Source organism: Sus scrofa, chromosome 1 (genome assembly GCF_054392235.1).
Source record: "Sus scrofa isolate SSC_HxYL_T2T_F1_AM1 chromosome 1, Sscrofa_HxYL_maternal_Yorkshire_Landrace_v2.0, whole genome shotgun sequence".
NCBI classification, from domain to species: domain Eukaryota; kingdom Metazoa; phylum Chordata; class Mammalia; order Artiodactyla; family Suidae; genus Sus; species Sus scrofa.
Window position 1 is genome coordinate 100,943,222 of NC_139383.1, and position 19,722 is coordinate 100,962,943.

The window sequence follows — 19,722 nt, forward strand, 5'->3', positions numbered from 1 at the left end:
TGTCCTTCTTCTCCAAGAAGAAAAAGAGGCTATACTTTTGTGGCTAAGAGTAAACAAAATCTGACTATATATTCTAAAGAATCCTTCAGACATTTACTTTTCCAGTCTTGTTTTAAAATTTTTGAGTCCATTCTATGATAGGAAGAGGTACTGAAGAACTCAAGTAGGAGTCAGTAGACTGAGAAACGTTTATGCATGTGAAAAAAAATAATATTTCAAAATATATTTATTATCAAAATAACACTTTTCTGGAACATTACACAAATAATGTAGTACATAGAAATGATAATACCATCTTAAGTTGGTTCCCCCAAGAAGAAGATGCTGAGTCAATGATTTGTATAAATGTGATTTATTAGGAATTGTTCCCAAGAATTGTTGAGTTGAATGGGAAGTGGAAACTGTTAAGGAAGTAAGCCAAGCAAAGGCATAGCATTAAAATCCTATGATAATAATTTTGGTTAGATTCCATGGAATAGTTCTGGAGAAAGAGTAGATCAAACTTTGGAATTACTCTGAGTGGACAAAGGAGCTTGGGTATATAAAATTGACCCTTGAGCTACTCTTAACCCATAAATGCATGGGTTAATCTGATTATAACTTATAGTTAGTCATGGATCTCAGTAGTTCCTCCAAATCCTCCAATTCAACAACCATGGATCTTGTACTACTGTAGTAAGTACTAGTGGAAAATATCCATGTAAAGGTGGACTCATGCTGTTCAAACCTGTATTGTTCAAGGGTAACCTTATACTCCTGTCAGATGTCAGTCATTGGTGAGCAGCTGCCCCCTGTGGGATGTACATTTCCAGTAACTTCTGCCTTAACTGGGATGCAGGCATAGCCTCTTCAGGCAGCCTGACGCACTTCTCCAAGAGATACAGACACCCACTCTTACGTGGGAAAACGCACCAGGAGCTCACTATGGTAAATAATTGTTAGTGCAGGCTTTCTTTTCTTTTTTTATTTTTATTTTTGTCTTTTTAGGGCCAATTGTTAGACATATGGAAGTTCCCTGGCTAGGGGTCAAATCGGAGATATAGCCGCCGGCCTACACCACAACCACAGCCATTCAGAATACGAGCCGCATCTGCAATCTACACCAACGCTCACAGCAACACCAGATCCTCAACCCACTGAGTGAGGTCAGGGATCAGACCTGTGTCCATACATATTAGTTGGACTTGTTTACACTAAGCCATGAAGGGAACTTCGTAGGGCAGGCTTTCTTAATCTTGGCACTATTACCATTTTGGACTCGATTTTTTGTGAAGGAATTCCTCGTTCACTGTAATTTAACAGGCCCCTAGGCTCAATTATCTAGATAGTAATGTTTAGGCAGCAGCTGTCCAGATAGTATTCCTTTATACCACCTCATCCTGGTGAAAATCAATAATATTTCTAGACATTGCTATATATGCTCTGGGGGGAGGAAATTGTTCCAGGTTAAGACCACTGCTTCACAGTTATCTCTAAGCATTTAATCAGGAAAATATATTAAAGCATTCTTTACAATTCATCATTAAAGCATTTTTATAAACTTAACCTGTGTTCAAGGTATCTCCATTTTTTTCTGCTCTTGTTTAGTTTCTAGCTATGCAGCTATCAGATGAAATGGTGAATTTTTAAAATATATATATATATATTTTAATTTGAGAAATGCTATGACACAGATCCTTATGGTAATTTATGCATATAAATTATAATTTGAAGTCAAATTTGACCACAAAAAATTCAGAGAATTATTTTATTTTACAGTAAATAAAATTTTATTGGATACTAAGTAAGAGCAAGGCACTCTATTAGTTTTAATAGTCAAGGGGAGAAAAAAAGATCATTAAAAAAAGTCCTCTTTTGTTTATTCAAATTATTTTTTAAATGTTATAAAGACAAAAGCCTCGTTTCTATTTATGATATCTTTTTTCAGGGCATTCTTTATATACTTGTTCCTAAGACTGTAGATTAATGGATTCAACATGGGGATGATCACTGTGTAGAAGACCGAGGCCATCTTATCTGTGTCGAGGGAATGGTTAGAGCTTGGTTGTAAGTACATGAAGATGAGGGTGCCATAGAATATGGTGACTGTCAGCATGTGGGAGCCACATGTGGAGAAGGCTTTGTGTCTTCCTTTAGCTTAGCATATCCTCAGGATGGCAGAGATAATGTATGTGTAGGAGACAAAAACAACCAGGACAGAGCAGATGAAAGTAACGCCAGCACAGGCCAACACTGAGAGCTATTTGGAGTGCGTGTCAGAGCAAGTTAGCCTGAGGAGAGGCATGTCATCACAGTAGAAATGGTTGATGATATTAGAGTGACAGTAGGAGAGGCGGAAGGTGAGGATGGTATGAAACAGTGCCATCAAAAAGCTGTAGCTGTAGGGGCTTCCACCAGCTGAATACAGACTCCCAAGGACATTGAGACTGTGTAGAGGAGAGGGTTGCAAATGGTCACATATCTGTCATATGCCATGGAAGTCAGAAGCAAACACTCTGACACCATGAAAGTGAGAAAACTGCCTAACTGAGCAGCATGTGCATTGAAAGAGATGACGTTTTGTTTGTACAAGAAGTTCCCAAGGATTTTGGGTGTAATGACGGAAGAATAACAGAAATCAACAAAAGCCAGGTTGCTAAGAAAGCAGTACATTGGTGTGTTGAATTTTGGATCTGTTCCAATGACTAGGATTAAACCTAGATTGCCTACTAATGTGAAGAGTTAGATGGACAAGAAGATCACAAAGAGAGGCATCTTCAATTCTCTTTGATCTGTGAGGCCAATGAGAATAAACTCCTGGACCTGGGTGCAGTTGATCTGAGGCATATATCTTTAAGGAATCTGTCTGAGAAGTAGAGAAAAGAGCTGAATTCGAGTTGCCGTTATATAAGTAGTGTTCTTATATGAGAATATCTTGTGCAGAAATTTGGTGCTAATACTGAGATTGTTAATATATAGGGATTCTGGGAGTCGGTGGAGAGACAAAAGGAATATATATATATATATATATATGTATGAGAAAGCCGTATTTCTGTTCTCCCAATTCCGTTGTCTACACAAGGAATGGAGCTGTGGAAGAGTCTGCATTCATCGCCTGGGTTTCTGTTGAAAGGTCCTGGGCATTAAGCTATTTGCAACTTTAACCTGACTTGTGAAGAGGTTTATCTATTGTTTTCATTGAAAAAAAAATGTTAAAAAAAAGAAAAAAAAGAGGGAAAATATTAACATGAATAGCATAAAGGAAAACAAATTTTCTTCAGTGGCTCCTGTCTCTGATGGATCTCTCACTGTACCTGTGCAGACACAACTCTACATTGTTTCAATGCTGTCAGAAATATTTTGCATTTTGCTTTGTTTGAAAAATGTTTTACTTAAAGATCACTCTAGATTGCAAATTATCTTCACAGTTATCTTAGTAAAAAAATGGGTACATATGGAAGGCATAATGAGTTTATTTACTCCAATTTTTTGCTAAATCTTTATGTAAAAACCATATTGTTATGCCCAATCTATAGATGAGGAAGAGAAAATTGAAACATAAATACTACCCCCCCAACAAAGTCAGAAGATTGGTTTGAGTACAGTTAGTTGTGTTTAAATCCATATGTTTCTGACTCAAAATTCCACACCTCATTATTATGCTGGCACTATGGTAGATCTTATCTGTCCTGTTGTGAGAAACTTAAATTATGTCCAGGTTTTTCTTGTTATAATATTACACAAACATCGTTATCTTTTAAGGATGAAGTTACATGATCAAAGGAAATGAATGCTGGTAAAATTTTGATACATTGTAATTTAGAATAATGTTGATATTCTTTCCAAGGGATTTGGAAATGATTGTCTCTTTATAAGTTAGGTTATAAGTCTCTTTCAACTTGTTTACCTTTTATCATAGAAACATTATATTTTAATTATACTTTTTGTCTTCTTACTTCGTTTATTTATTTTTTGGCCTCTTTGTCAACAACGATGTCCTTTAATGTTTCTCTTCTGCTGTACATGCCAAACTTTGTACACTTCTTTACAAGAAAAAATGGTTAAAGGGAAAACTCTATTTGTTTTTTTAAAGCCTGTTTAATTGTCATCTCTCTTCCTTGAAGAGTTACATCCCAAGTTGAGTTAATATATTTCACATTTGTGTTCTAAAATCACTTTAGACATACTTCGTTTATATTTTCTCTCACATTTATAACAACCTTCTATTCCCATACCTCTCCCTCTGATAAACATTAGATACATTTTGGTTGACTGCCTTGCTGCTTTTTTTTTCAATTTTTTAATAAAGTATTTTCTAAATATTAGATAATGGGGAATTAAATATTATTTTTACATTAACTAATTTAAGATTAATAACATAATAAATGTATTTGAACATTTCTTTCAATTATTCCTAATGTATTCTTTGCTTTGGAAGATATATCTATGAATATAATGGTGATCTTTAGCCTCCCTTCTAATCCTCAGTAAAATTTCCAGCTCATGTAAATGTAGAAAGCATAGTTTTGAAATAGATTGTAATCTGGTCAATCATGGGCCTACTTTTTCCAAATCTTCTCATAGATTCTAAACTAGAATTTTTATTTTCTTAATACATATATATATATATTTGTGTGTGTGTGTGTGTATATATATATATATATATATATATATATATATAGACACAATGTAAGTCATTGTATAATTTGCTATTTTTATTTTAGTTTATCTTTTTTAGGGCTGTACCCACAGCATATGGAGGTTCCCAGGCTAGGGGTCTAATTGGAGCTATAACTGCCAACCAATGCCAGATCCAGATCCAAGCTGTGTCTGTGACCTAAACCACAGCTCATGGAAACATCGGATCCTTACCTCACTGAGAAAGGCCAGGGAAGGAACCTGAAATCTCATGGTTCCTAGCCAGATTCATTTCCTCTGTGCCATAAGGGGAAGTCCCAAATGTGCTATTTTTATACATTAAAACATCTTGATCTACTTCCTACTTGTATCAACTATATTTTGGAGTTTTGGTGACCATAAATAAAGGTTAGAATTCATCCATCAAGAAGCTTAGAGTGGAGTTCCCATCGTGGCGCAGCAGAAATGAGTCCGACTAGGAATCTTGAGGTTGCCGGTTCAATCCCTGGCCTCGCTCAGTGGGTTAAGGATCTGGTGTTGCCATGAGCTGTGGTGTAGGTCACAGATGTGGCTCGTATCTGGCATGGCTATGGCTCTGGCTAAGACTGGCAGCAATAGCTCCAATTAGACCCCTAGCCTGGGACTCTCCATATACCGCGGATGCAGTCCTAAAAGGGCAAAAAACAAAACAAAACAAAACAAAAATTCTTAGTGTATAAACAGAGGAAGGTAGCAATTATGCAGATTCCGAATAGTGAGTTATAATAATCTGATGGAGTTAATTACTGAAAACCAAAATACTTATAATAGCAGGCCTTGTAACTAGAATACTTTGACAGGGGAAAGGTTACAGGAAGATTTACCTAGGTAAACATCATCAAAACTAACATTTAAGAAAGATTTAAGGCAAATAAAGTTTCAAAAAGAGAACATGCAAAAAACTAGGGTTAAGTACATGTCTAATTTCTCCAAATTCTATACATATGAATACACTGCACCCATTCAACCTTAAATTTTGGACCTTTTTCTGACTTTAATTAGCAACTTGAGCTTGGGAAACTTACTCAAACATTTTGAAGCCCAATTTATTCATATTTAAAAAGCAACTAGACTAGGTTATCTCTTCACTCATTCCCACTCTTTTAGTTGTTCTTGTTCACTTCAAACTTGGATGATCTTGATACTTTCAACAAAACTAATATGAAATGTGAATAAATACCATTTACCTTTATTTTGCAAAATGTACGTCAGATGTTTTCATCCTACTCCATTGTGTTATACTCTTTAAGTTAAAAATCTTATCTTGAGCTGTTCTGGCCATGTTATTACACATCAGTGAGTCAGATTCACCATTTTGAAATATACTTCTCTAACCTACTTGGGAAGAGGGTATTCCTATTTATCCTCCTAATTGGTTGGATAGCAGATTACTGCCTGGTTTTATCAGTGTCTATGTCCCAGAGGATGTTTCTCAGAGTATGATGCAAGTAAGATCATCAAAAAAGTTAAATTACAGGAGTTCCCGTCATGGCGCAGTGGTTAACGAATCCGACTAGGAACCACGAGGTTGCGGGTTCGGTCCCTGCCCTTGCTCAGTGGGTTAACGATCCGGCGTTGCCGTGAGCTGTGGTGTAGGTTGCAGGCGCGGCTCGGATCCCGCGTTGCTGTGGCTCTGGCGTAGGCCGGTGGCTACAGCTCCGATTCAACCCCTAGCCTGGGAACCTCCATATGCCGCGGAAGCGGCCCAAGAGATAGCAACAACAACAACAAACAACAACAACAACAAAAAAAGACAAAAAAAAAAAAAAAAAAGTTAAATTACAGTCCCTGCTCAACTGCGATGCCAAGGCAGGCTGAAGATTTATTGATGCAATCCCTTGTATTTGAGGATCTGCCTACCTACAGCTCTGTCTTTGGTATAGCATGATTGCTCTAAGATTTTCCTAATTCTCAAAATATTATTAGCTTATTTTTCAAAGGATTTTTTGTTGTAAATTATTAGTGTCAGTCTTGAAATTTGGATTTTAAATCAGGCAGGGGTTACCATTTTAAAATTTTTACAAATAGCTCCCTAGGAGATGTGCATCCAGGTCCTCCAAGGGCATGATCCTCAATACAGCACACACAGGACATTTGGTAAAAGCTTTGGGCACCAACTTACACCTTAGTCACTCTGAGTTATGTGATGAATAAGAAATATGATTCCATTTAGTGTTTGGGGAGATTAGAATAGGATTGTGTGTTTTATATGCTGGTTATGACTATAAAATATACTCCTTAGTTTTCTATTAAATACTTTAACACTTGTTTGCAATATAATAAAGAGGGGAGTAAAATCTTGTGTTTCTTTTTCATGCTGTCTAAACAGGACACTTTGACTTAAAAAGTAAATATAGCAAAGGCTTAGACATCACAACCTGGTTCCATCGTGTAGATGATGATCTAGATAGGAAGTTTATATGTTTGAATTTCATGTGGCAGATGTTAAATAACTATTTTAAGAATGTATAGTCTCTCTCTTTTTCTAATTTTTTTTTCCATCAGGGAGCATCTGGTACAATTGTACCAGATGTATATAGTACAAATAGCTCAATGTCTCAACTCTGCTTACGCCTTGTTAGAAAATGCCATGATTTTTGATTTGGAATTAGGATGGCTTTGGGATACATATTGACTATTATTTACAGTATGATTCTTCAAACAAACAAAACCCCAAATAGTGTCCCTAGGCAAGCCTTTCAACCTTGAATATAATTAAGAGGAAACCATTACTAATGAATTAGAAATAGAGTCCAGAAATTACATTGATTCCCCAATTTTGTTTTAATCTTAAAATATACTATTATATCACATTAAATAATTAAACAAAGCAAAAAGGATATAGGACGTATTATAGATGGCCATGGAAAACCAAGACGACATTTTATGTGAGCGTTCAGGAAGTTTATACGGTAAATCCTTTCTGTATTTCCCGATGGTCCTGTTTGACATGAATCCATAGATTTCTACCCAAAGCTGTAGTAACCACTGGAGGTATACATACTTAATTCAGGGCTTAATTCTTCCTGCAACACATTGCTCTTTCTCATAGCTCATTACAAACAAGATTTATAGGGCGTAGTGTCTGTGAGTAAACATGTAATAAACACCATGTCCATTGAACAGAACTCGGCTACTCAAAAAATCTGTAATGTAGTAAATGAAGGTTTCCATCCTGAAACATTAGATTGGATCAATATATCAACATTTTAGAGATGATTAACTAGTGGGTGTATATGAAAAGACACTGCATAATGTCATTCTTATTTTTTAGGGGATTTATGAGTTCTCATACTTAATTCCAGGGGAAATAAAAAAGATTCCAAAGAACATACACCCTCCATGCTTACCAAAACCTCTGCTCTGGTTGTCTATTCTTAAACTAGGGCCATTCATCAATAATTTTGTAATATTAAAAAAATAAGATATAGTGCAAAATAGGCACTAAATACTTTGTCACAAAGTTAGTGTAACTGATAAAAAGGTATTTTCCTTGGAATGTCTCATATTAAATCTCCTTAAACTGGGAGGTTTAGAAGAAAATCCTTTGGGTAAAAATTGACAAGATAATTAGTAAGGAACAGGTTATTGCTCAAAAGTTTCTTTTCCTAGATTTGTCTGTTTTCACTGGTATCTGCCTAATGGGTAAAGACCTCCCAGTGGAAGACGAAAGTAAGAGATGGTTTTATTGATGTTATGCTCTTCTGTCATAGTGGAGGAATCAACATTGCTGACCAGTGTGTTCTTTTCCAGTAGAACCATTTCAACATAATGATGACGTCAGGTGACTCTGAGGATCTGTAAGTCCTTGCCTTCCCTCACTTGGCTGGTTAGTAGTAGAAGAAGACTCTAGAATAATGAGTCTTTGTTTCAGAACTTCAAAGTGACCTGCTTTCCACTGAAGACTCTTGTCTAAACCACTGGATCACAAAACTTTGGCATTCAAGAAGCTTTCAAAACAAGGCAATTGTGTTCCAGTCTCAAGGTGTGAACATGCATCTTAGCTCATTCCTGGTTATATGCACACACTCTCCTCTCATTACCTGGGATGCACTTCCTTTCTGCTGTGCATTCTCCCCGACTACCTTCTATGTTGTTTCATCAGGGAATCCTGGTAAAGATTCACTAAATTGTGAAATATGCTAATGGCGCATAAGCACAGTTTAAGGAGCCCCTATCTACACTTCTCTCAACTTCATATACAAACACCACTTCCTGTAACCATCTCAGAGCAATGTCTCTCATCCTCCAAGACTTTTCCTTCACTGATTTTCTAACATAAAGTGTATTAATCTCCTTACTCTTAGGACAAATATCAAAAGATTTTATTCTCTATTTCTCTTAGGAGTAACATGACTTTCTCTTTATCCTCCTTCTCTTTATAATATAGAGCTAGACAAGAAAAATTTTGTTAACAATTTGCTCAGTTGATTTACCCACACAGAACATATCTGGTAAATCTACCACATAGTTTATATTAAATAAACTTCAAAATATTATAATACTGGTCCAAAATATAAGGGGGAGAGGGACAGAAGTTTTTTTAAACATGATGCATAGACCCTAAAGATTTCACTGAAACATAATGTGCCAAATATGATCAGGATAGGAGTTATATAGTTGGAAACTATATATTTGGTATATTAAATAATTATTCTATGAGTATATAATTTCTTTTTTATTTCATTGATTAACTTTACAAATGAATCTACCACAATTGGCCAAATGCCCAATCTCAACTTGTACTTTGACAAGTCACTACATTTTCCTGCTAGGTAGTATTCCATTATACAAATGGACAAAAAACCAAATTTCATTTTGGATAAATCAGATTTGTCATGTAAATATACAGAAGTGTTATTTTGAGAGGAGTCATGAGGACCTTCAGATTTGCTGCTAGATGGGCTAATTTGACTCAGAGTGGAACTTGAAAAAGCCCATTCACAGAGTTGTTTTCAAAACAAATGTGATCTTAGTGGCTCTTCTTGGAAAGACCAAAGTTGTAGATAAGGTGAGGTCCAGTTCTGGTCCAATACTGGTTGGTATAACCAACAGACTAGAAGATCAGTGCAAGCATAAAAGAGATTAAGCTCAGTAATAGCCATTTAAGAAAGGCAAGTTAAAACCACAGCAGGGGAGTTCCTGTCATGGTGCAACAGAAAGGAATCCAACCAGGAACCATGAGGTAGAGGATTTGATCACTGGCTTTGCTCAGTGGATTAAGGATCTGGCATTGCCATGAGGTGTGGTGTAGGTCACAGACATAGCTCAGATCCCATGTTGCTCTAGCTGCGGTATAGGCTGGCAGCTATAGCTCTGACTGGACCCCTAGCCTGAGAGCTTCAATATGCTGTGGGTGCAGCCCTAAAGGGCCAAAAAAAAAAAAAAAAAAACCAAAACCAGAACACACACCAGGGTGTCACTGCATATCAACTAAAATGGCTCTAATAAAAAAAAAATGCCAATACTAAGTATTATGAAGAAGCTGGACAACTCATTTTTCTGTGGGAATAAAAACTTTGGAAAACTTTTTGGTAGTTTTATAAAAGGTAGTTTTAAGTTTATCCAATTACCCCAGCACATTGTACTCTAAGATATCAATACAAGAAAAATAAAAACATGTGTGTAAACCTAACATCCTTATGCAAAATTAATAGCAACATTATTCACATAATGCAAACAATAGAACAATCCAAATGTTTATCAATTGGTAAATGGATAAACAAAATATATCCATACATGAAAATGCTACTCAGTAATACAAAGCTTCATATTTCTAATACATGGTACACCATGAAATAAACAAAAAATTTTGTGGAGTTAAAAAAGCCAGACATAAAAATCTATACATTATATGATTCCATTACATGAGAATTCCTAAAACAGAAAAAAAAAACATGATACAGAAAGTAGGTCACTAGTGGCTTGAAAGTATAGGTGGACTGAATATTAATTGGAAATGGGCAGAAAGGCAAATAAATATCTACAACTGGATCATGGTTATATTTGCACAATTTTATTACAAATATTGACTTTTGTAAAGTCACAACTTTGGAGCTGGATCTAGATAATGGTATGGTTGCATAATTCAATGGATTTACTAAAAAAAATACTAAAATGATTTTGCTTACAATGAATTTACTTCCAATAGATAAATTTCATGGTATATATGTAAATAAAGCTATTAAAACATCACCAATTAACAACTTTTTTAAATTTTGTGGCTAAGCCGCAATTTATCCAGACATTATAAAAGGTGTGTAAAATTTTAATTATAAAATTATACATTAATTCCTAGGTATATACTATAAATATCTAAGTTTAGTTGAACTTTGTGTAATGAAAATATGAACTATACACAGTTTGTTATGCATGTTCATGTAATTGTTGGGAGTGTGGGCTTTTGAGTTAAATTTGTTTTGGATCCCAATTCTATCATTTATTAGCTTGTAAATTTGGGCCATCACTCTTCTCAAAAGCACTACTATCTTATCTAAAAATTGGCTTAAAATTCAAACGATACTCGATTGGATTAAAAAAAATGGATTAATGTAATTGTAGAAATAAATGATGCTTACAAATTGCTTAACTCACTGCCAGAAGTAGTATACAGCATAAAAATTACAGAAGCCACAAATTATTTTTTTTACATTCTTACTGTTTTCACTTAAATTAATTTACAAATCAGAAATGGATTTTAAAACTACCTTTTAGTGTTCCATAAAAAACTGACACTGCCATCATATGTGATACACAAGTGGAAAAGCCTTTTTTTCTTCCTTCAGTTGAACATATCCTTAGAATGGACAAAACGATGTTGAAATAAAATACCACAACTATAATTATGGAAGAAACCAAGTTTGTAGCTGCAGATATAAATACTACTCTTTCTGGAAAGGAAGTATCAGAGCAGGACAATGCTAACAGAGGTCCAGTATCACAACAAAAATGATTGATTACATTGGAAGAGCAATGAGCCACTGAGAATACAGAAGATGAAGTCACAACTGATGTAGAAAAGCTATAGAAGTATGTGAGGGAATCCAGCAGAAGGCAGATCCGCTGAGATACCACCACCATGTAGAGCAATGGGTTACCAATGGCCACATGGCGGTCATAGGCCATCACAGCTAACATGAAAACCTCAGCCACAATGAAAACCAAGAACCCTCCCACCTGGGTGGCACATTCATAATAGGAGGTGGTGTGCCTTTTTACTAAAACGTTGGTGAGCATTTTAGGGGCAATGACAGTTGAATTGCCAAGGTTGATGATTGCCAAATGTCGGAGGAAGAAATACATGGGGGTCTGCAGTCGAGGGTCCACACTGGTGAGAGTGATGATGATCAGGTTCCCAGCCATGGTCAGCCCGTACATGACCAGGACCACAAAGAAGAGCGGAAGCTGTAGGTCTGGGTGTTCTGAGAAACCTGTGAGAATTAACTCAGAGACCCACATGAAATTTCCACGAGCCATGTTAGAGTTTGGATGGTCATCTGTTTGGAGAAGACAAGAAGTGATTTAAACTTTACAGATTTATTTTCTAGGACTGTCGTTAGATAGACAGCAAGGGAGGGCGATTCCTTGGGTGAGATTTCCTGCAAAATTATGCTGCCAAATTCTATCAGCTCCTCTATTTTGTCTGAAATCTAATGTGCTGCTGGTTACATACTTTATCTTAAACTGCAAAAATAAATTTTATATGGCATCTGTTTTAAATCACGAGCATTGTATTCATCCTCTAATTTTCTCTTTCAAATTGCTGTATCATGTTTGCCAGTTCCCAAAATGCTTTGCCATTCTAAGTTAGTATCCCCTCTTTTCTTCTCTTGGGTTGATATTTCCCTAGGTTATTAATACTGTTATTGACTATATTGTATCTTTGGTCTTCATGTCAAGACTCTCATATTAGTTGGAAGGCAAATAATAGTAGGAAAGCTTTTTTTGAGTAATTATTCTAAGTTGTGTTTTTAGAATAATTGAAATATCTGTAGCTTCATTTTCAGTGATTTCCATAATCAGGTCCATATCACTTTTCTTTTCTTACTGTCTTACCAGACGTGTGCTGAATATAAAATTTTATCTCTGGCCCCTCGAATTCTTTTTTTTATTTTTTTTATTTTATTTTACTTTTTTTTTACTTTTCCACTGTACAGCAAGGGGATCAAGTTCTTACTCCTATTTATTCTTCTGAGACTACTCTGTTTGTGTGTGTGTGTATGAGTGAGAGAGAGAGAGAGAGAGAGAGAGAGAAATAATGACATGTAATCTGAAAGAAGATTGTTCATTATTTGTAGCAGTGACCTTTCCATTGCCATCAGAAACTGGAATAAATGTAGTGTGTCAAATGAGGCTACCAACCTTGAATTTGGAGTATTGAAGAATGTCATTCCTGGTCACACTGTAGGCCTTTTCAATCTTTTTAAGAGTACTAATAAGCAACAGGAAGGCTAAAAAAATAAGTGAGTTGTCTTTAAACTATCACCAATGTTTTATGGCTAATGAATAATTAATAACCTTAAAAATGTATTTAAAATTGTCTCCATGAGCTTAGAATTTTCTTTTATTATAAATTTACGAGACTGGATTTTTGTTCAAGTAAATTTATTTTTGAACACCTTATTTTGGATTACTTGAACCAAAGGTTTCCTAGTAAATGAACATTTTCTTCCTGGGTTTCTTTTTCCACTTGAGAATGTCATAGAGGTTGAGTCCAATCAAACCAGGAATCTGGGGATCTGCAGATTCTTAATATCTTGATCCTGTTTATGCAGTGTCTTTCCTCAAATAGAAATCCTTGGCCAGGGATTGAACTCACACCATAGCAGTAACCAGAGCCACAGCAATGACAGTGTTGGATCCTTTCCCCAACATTTTAATTTAAATGTTGGCTGATTTATTTTACTTTATTTATCTAAAGATCTTCTATTATACATTGATTATATACTATTCTTCCATATATGTTTTTGCCTATATTTGTATGTTACCAGAGTTAATGAAATTTTCTTGAGGAAATTTGTGATGTAGAGTTATATTCACAAAAAGGAACATCATTTAAAGTTTGAGTAATTGTGTACCCAGTTCTCTTTCACAGTTTATTCTTGTGAAACTTGCATTTTTTTAATTTTAGCTAGTATCACAGAAATAAATCTGTTATATAAATAATCTCAGTGAGTAAAAATTTATTATGTCAGTAGTGGTATAACCTACTTAAATACCTAAAACCTAATGATGCCAGTTTTAATTTTGAAACATAAATAGTAGGATGATATTTTACAACATCTATTTTCCAAAAATATTCTAAATCTTGGAAATAAGCTTTAAGTATTGTATTATTTGATTTTCCATAATGCCCATTGCCTTCCAAAATGAAAGTGAAATGGCTCAGTTTAGGGTATCATTTTGATTTTTAGAAGCCATACAATGATAATGTAAATATTGTCTACCCACCTCTAATGTAAATCTGTTTCAGCCTCATAGAGTTTCTTTTTTTTTTTTTTTTTTTTTTTTTTTGTCTTTTTGCTATTTTCTTTGGGCCGCTTCCGCGGCATGTGGAGGTTCCCAGGCTAGGGGTCTAATCGGAGCTGTAGCCACCGGCCTACGCCAGAGCCACAGCAACGCAGGATCCGAGCCGCGCCTGCAACCTACACCACAGCTCACAGCAACGCCGGATCGTCAACCCACTGAGCAAGGGCAGGGACTGAACCCGCAACCTCATGGTTCCTAGTCGGATTCGTTAACCACTGCGCCACGGCGGGAACTCCCCATCATAGAGTTTCTGAATGGCTGTGGCAGTGAGAGTTAGTGGAGCTCTATAAACCTTTGAGAGCCTAACTCTGAAGCACATGTGATTCTAGCATCCACAAATTGTCTTTCATATCCTTGGGGAAGATTTCATTTGGGATTGACTCCTTAACAAGATGTCCCTCCAGTAGTTCATCCAGACACCCCAGAAGTCTTCTTGTGAGTGCGTGTGTGTGTCTGTTTGTCTGTCTCTGTGGTAGGCTGGACCTACATTTTTGAAGTGAGTTTGATTCCATGACATCTGATGAATGTGTACCTGTCAGAGTAGCTCATTTGCATTGAGATTCGTTATTGCAAAAATATAATATTAAAGAGCAAGAAACCAGAGGATTAGCAGTGAAGTGAGAACAAAGTCCATGAATAATTTGTATTTCTGTTATGCCACTCTCTCTGTTGGGTTTTTTCCTCCACTTTTACTTCAATGATATAAAGTTAGCATAGTCATTATTTCAAGGAAAGGGGTAAAAAGGATGTTCAAAGTGAGTATTTTCCCTCCAAAAACAATCCTCAGTAATAAATGTATTATTTTAATATTTTCTTTATGATTTTCTTTCAGGTGAGAAAAGGTAGAAGAATATAATTCCAACACAATATTTAAAAATAAAGCTCCTGCATCATGTCTATACATTTCTCATCACACAAATAAAATTTTCAACCACTGAATATTTTAGATGCACTTTTTTTTAATTTGGCTTCTTTATTTTTTTATTATTTTAAGTGATTTTTATTTTTTCCATTATAGTTGGTTTAATGTGTTCTGTCAATTTTCTACAACAAAGTGACCCAGTATACAGTTTACACATTAAAAGACTGTACCTATGACATTGAATAGCTGATGTTATTCATCTATTACGGCCATTTTGCAATTTTTGTCATCATACAATGATAAGGATATGTCAGTAAATGTCAGTATCCTCTCTTGGAAAAAATACTACTTGGAAAAAAAAATCACAATGTGTGGCACTTTTTGTTAAGGTTTTATTTTTTATTTAAAATTGCTATGCAAATATGTAAGTCATTCACCCAGCAACACATAGTTAGACTATAGAAGAAACTTATGAATTTATTTTAGAAATGAAAAGCATGAGTATATCACGTTATAAGCACAATTGTATTTATTACAGCATTTTTTAATTGTGGTAAAAGAAATAAAAACCTGCAAACAACCAAGTGTCCATCAGCTGAAGAATGACCAAATACAAAGTGATTAATCTATACTCCACAGTTGTATGCTGACATTGAAAGTGGAAAAAAAAAAAACTTTACTGCATAAGAAAGAGGCTTATGATGAATTCTCAAATTAGAAAAGTAAGTTTAGGGGTTTTGATATATTATGATTTTTTTAAAAATTCTTTCTATATGGGTGATACAGCAGATGTGAATAATATTCTTTATATTTACTTGGGCGTTGTGAAAAGTATGGAAATGATAAAATTTGGATGAAAGTATACAAGATGAAAAGTCCTCAGTATAATATTAAATGTTAGTCTCAAAAATAAAATTTATTCATGACAATATATATGTGTATAGACAGGATCCAAAGCTAACATGGTAAGCAGAATTGATTTTTTTGGAGAATACAATTTTATATTTCTTTTACTTTGTTTAATTTATGTTTTACTTTATTTCATTTGTATTTAAAAAGTTATATGTTTTCAAGCATTATAGAAGTTACAATGAATACATAAAATTTGTGTATGTTTCCAGGGTACAATATGATATTTTGATATATACACGGTGAAGTGATTAGCTAATCCATCAGCTCACATAGATAATTTTTTTCTTTTGTGATGAAAACACTTAAGATGAACTCTCTTAACAAAGTAGACCACAGCACATTAAAAAATAGACAGAGTAGATGAAATATATGAAACTGAAAAGGGGAACGAAGCCTTGTGTTAGCAGAGTCCAAGCAAAATATCGGCTCTGTGCATAGAAGCTCACGAAGGAGTCAAAGGATACATAATGAAAGTGCAATTAGCCCTAAAGTGTACCCTTGTTATCACTAACCTTTGTTATCAATGCTACAGCTTTTCAAAATAGTGAAGTCATTTTAAGAAATGACCAGATAACACCTTTATCTTGACTTTGCCAATCCTAAATCAACTTCTTTATCCAGAAGCTATCCTAAACTAAGTTAGCTGTAGTGTGAGGGTCTCTGAAAAGATATCCAGAACTAGCCAAAATTTTTCTCATGGTTTTTAATTAAAAAAAAATTCCCAAATGCCCACTCAAGCTATGAAATGGAAAATCTTAACTCAGTCCGACCGACAATTTCATTCTGAGTTGGCAGGCTTTATTGCCTATGCAGTTTAGATTCTTGAAGCAGCTTGTTCATGTTGAATTGTAATCACAGATTTACTTACTTTCTTGCCACTTTTCTCCTACATATTCTTCATGGTTCAATTTTGCTTATTTTTAATACACAGGGACTGCTATAACATATACAGTACTAATTTTCTAGTTCACTATAACATATACAGTACTAATTTTCTAGTTGACTATTTGAGACTTTTTTTTAACCTCTGTGAATGTTGAGTTTGACCAAAAATTTGGTATGGGAGTTCCCTTCATGGCGCAGTGGAAACAAATCCAACTAGGAACCATGAGGTTGTGGGTTTGACCCCTGGGCTTGCTTAGTGGGTTAAGGATCCAGCGTTGCCATGAGCTGTGGTGTGGGTTGCAGAAGCAGCTCGGATATGGCATTGTTGTGGCTCTGGCATGCAGGCCAGAAGCAATAACTCCAATTAGACCCCTAGCCTGGGAAACTCCATATGCCAGGAGTGCAGCCCTAAAAGGACAAAAGACAAAAAAAAATTGGTATGCTTTGCCCTATTTCTAAATATATAGTTTCCAAAATGATCCTGAAATTCACTTGAGACTTAAATTATCTGGCTCTAATATTTATTCAGTGCAAGAAGTGCTTCACCAAGAAAAAAAAGGAAAGTAATGTGGTACGACATTTCTACTTTTTGATGCTATAATTGGACTGACAGAATATTAAAGAACAGGTTTTGGACCCACCTTTGCAAATGAATATTAAGACATTAATTGGGAATTTTACATCGATTCGTTAAAGTTCTCCTCAGAGCATCTTTTACTTCTTTGTTTCTCAGGCTGTAGATCAGTGGATTCAGCATAGGGATCACCAGGGTGTAAAACACAGAGGCCATTTTATCCGTAGCAAATGCATGGCTGGATTTGGGTTGCAGGTAAATAAACAATAAGGTCCCATAGAATACAACCACCACCGTTAGGTGGGAACTACAGGTAGAGAAGGCTTTGTGTCTTCCGTCAGTTGAGTTCATTCTGAGAATGGCCATCAGAATAAACGTGTAGGATACAAGAACAATCAAGAGGGAAGAAAGCAAATTACACCCAGAAAAGATCAAAATGATTGATTCTAATTCGTGTGTGTCAGAACAGAGCATGGACATCAGAGGGAGGCAGTCACAGTAAAAATAACTGATGATGTTAGAGCCACAGAAGGACAACTTAAATAACTTAATTGTGAGTAACAGTGACACAAACGTGCTGTAGAGGTAGGAAGTGAGTACCAGCCCCCAACACACTTTCTCTGCCATGATGACCACGTAGAGAAGAGGCTTGCAGATGGCTACATAACGATCATAGGCCATCGCTGATAGAATAAACAGCTCAGTGATGATGAAAACCTCAAAGACTGCTAGTTGGGTGGCACACCAATGGTAGGAAATTGTATTTTGGGACTGGACAAAGTTGACCATCATTTTTGGGCCAATGACAGTGGAGTAACCAAGATCAGTAATTGACAAATGTCTAAGGAAAAAGTACATGGGAGTATGTAGCTTGGAGTCCAAATGGGTCAGGATAACCATGCCCAGATTTCCCATCACTGTGACCAAGTATATGATCAGGAAGATTCCAAAGAGAGGTGCCTGCAGCCCAGGGTTGTCGGTGATCCCCATGAGAATAAATTCAGTCACCTTGGGTACAGCAGTAAGGTTGTGTTTCTCCATATGATTCATCCTGGTAACCTGCATATAAGATCAATACTTAGTACATTTGAAATGCTCTCTTCTACTTCATTTTTTTTTTCTGTTTAAATGGACATACCTGCTGGCACATGGAAGTTCCCAGGCCAGGGACTGAATCCCAGCCACAGTTGTGACCTACACCACACTGCCCCAACACCAGATCCATAACCCATGTGCCAGGCTGGGGATTGAACCCACCCTGCCTCAGAGACAATGCCAGATCCTTAACTCCAAGAGAGTCTCTTTTAAGAGAATTTAATGTATGAGATATAGAATTGTTTTCTTTGTTTCAAATTATAGAGATTCTTCTTCCCATGAGGTCAAAATCACACATACCTACATTCATATGGCCACCTAAGTGCCTGTTGATTAGCTTTTCTGATTGTAATGCAAGTTCCTGGCATTAAGTTTTTGATTATGGGGACAGTCCATTTCAAAACCATTGACCTCGAATAAGTACATTTTCAGCCACACAATTTCATCAAGAGCCAGGCTGCCCCATCCATAAGGCTTCCCTTTGGAAAATGACTGCTTGATTGACTCTGCTTTTCCCTTCTTGCACATTAATTTTGGCTCTTATGTTTTAAATTCAGCAGTACAAAGAGAATCTAGGTGTCCTGCCCTTGACCACAATGAAAGCAGAACCCAGGGTGTTTCTCTGTGTCTCCCCTCAACCTCTCTGTGTGGCACTAAGTGAGTCATGTAGTCTCCAAGGTATGCCTAATAAGCCTTGTTTTTCAAGGTTCCCTGATAACTGTTTTGGGGGTGCATTCTACAATCATCATAAGAATCACAAAGGCTGACCCAGCCACAGCACTAGCTCTGGCCAAGGGAAATGTCCCTGAGGGCTCTCAACAAATATTAAGGCCCACTTGAATGTCCATCGGCATTCCTAGTTGATATAATCACAAAACACACATTCACTGAAACGTTTGTAAAGTATGCCTTAAAGGGACAAGATATTTTGAAGTGATCATTTTGATACAGCTACCATGGCCTACTTCTTGTTACCCAGTCTTTTTTAAATATATCAAATACCTATCCATCATACTTCTGCTTTTTGTTTAATTTTCAAGTAATTTATAAAACAAAAATCTACACTCAAGCCATAAAACTTACATTATCAACAGTCATTATATCTGTTTAAAGTTGTAATACATAGAAAGACATTCTAAACTATTGGTGGAGTGATGAATTGTGTGGTGATTAGATAACCTCTAACCACTGTATACAAATTTCAGTTATT

The 19,722-nt window shown here is 35.8% G+C and overlaps 2 protein-coding genes and 1 pseudogene across 2 annotated transcripts; all 3 read right to left on the reverse strand.

Moving 5' to 3' along the window:
- Positions 1 to 1,867: 1,867 nt before the first annotated feature.
- On the reverse strand, positions 1,868 to 2,826 carry LOC146406228 (olfactory receptor 8U8-like; annotated as a pseudogene).
- An 8,514-nt stretch (positions 2,827 to 11,340) lies between these two features.
- LOC146406229 (olfactory receptor 8J1-like) lies at positions 11,341 to 12,132 on the reverse strand. Its single transcript, XM_085013490.1, has one exon. It carries the CDS (start codon positions 12,130 to 12,132, stop codon positions 11,341 to 11,343), a length of 792 nt encoding a protein of 263 aa, XP_084869616.1.
- Positions 12,133 to 17,507: 5,375 nt separating this feature from the next.
- Positions 17,508 to 18,467, reverse strand: LOC146406230 (olfactory receptor 8K1). Its single transcript, XM_085013499.1, has one exon. The coding sequence runs from the start codon at positions 18,465 to 18,467 to the stop codon at positions 17,508 to 17,510; it is 960 nt and encodes a 319-aa protein (XP_084869625.1).
- Between the last annotated feature and the right edge of the window lie 1,255 nt (positions 18,468 to 19,722).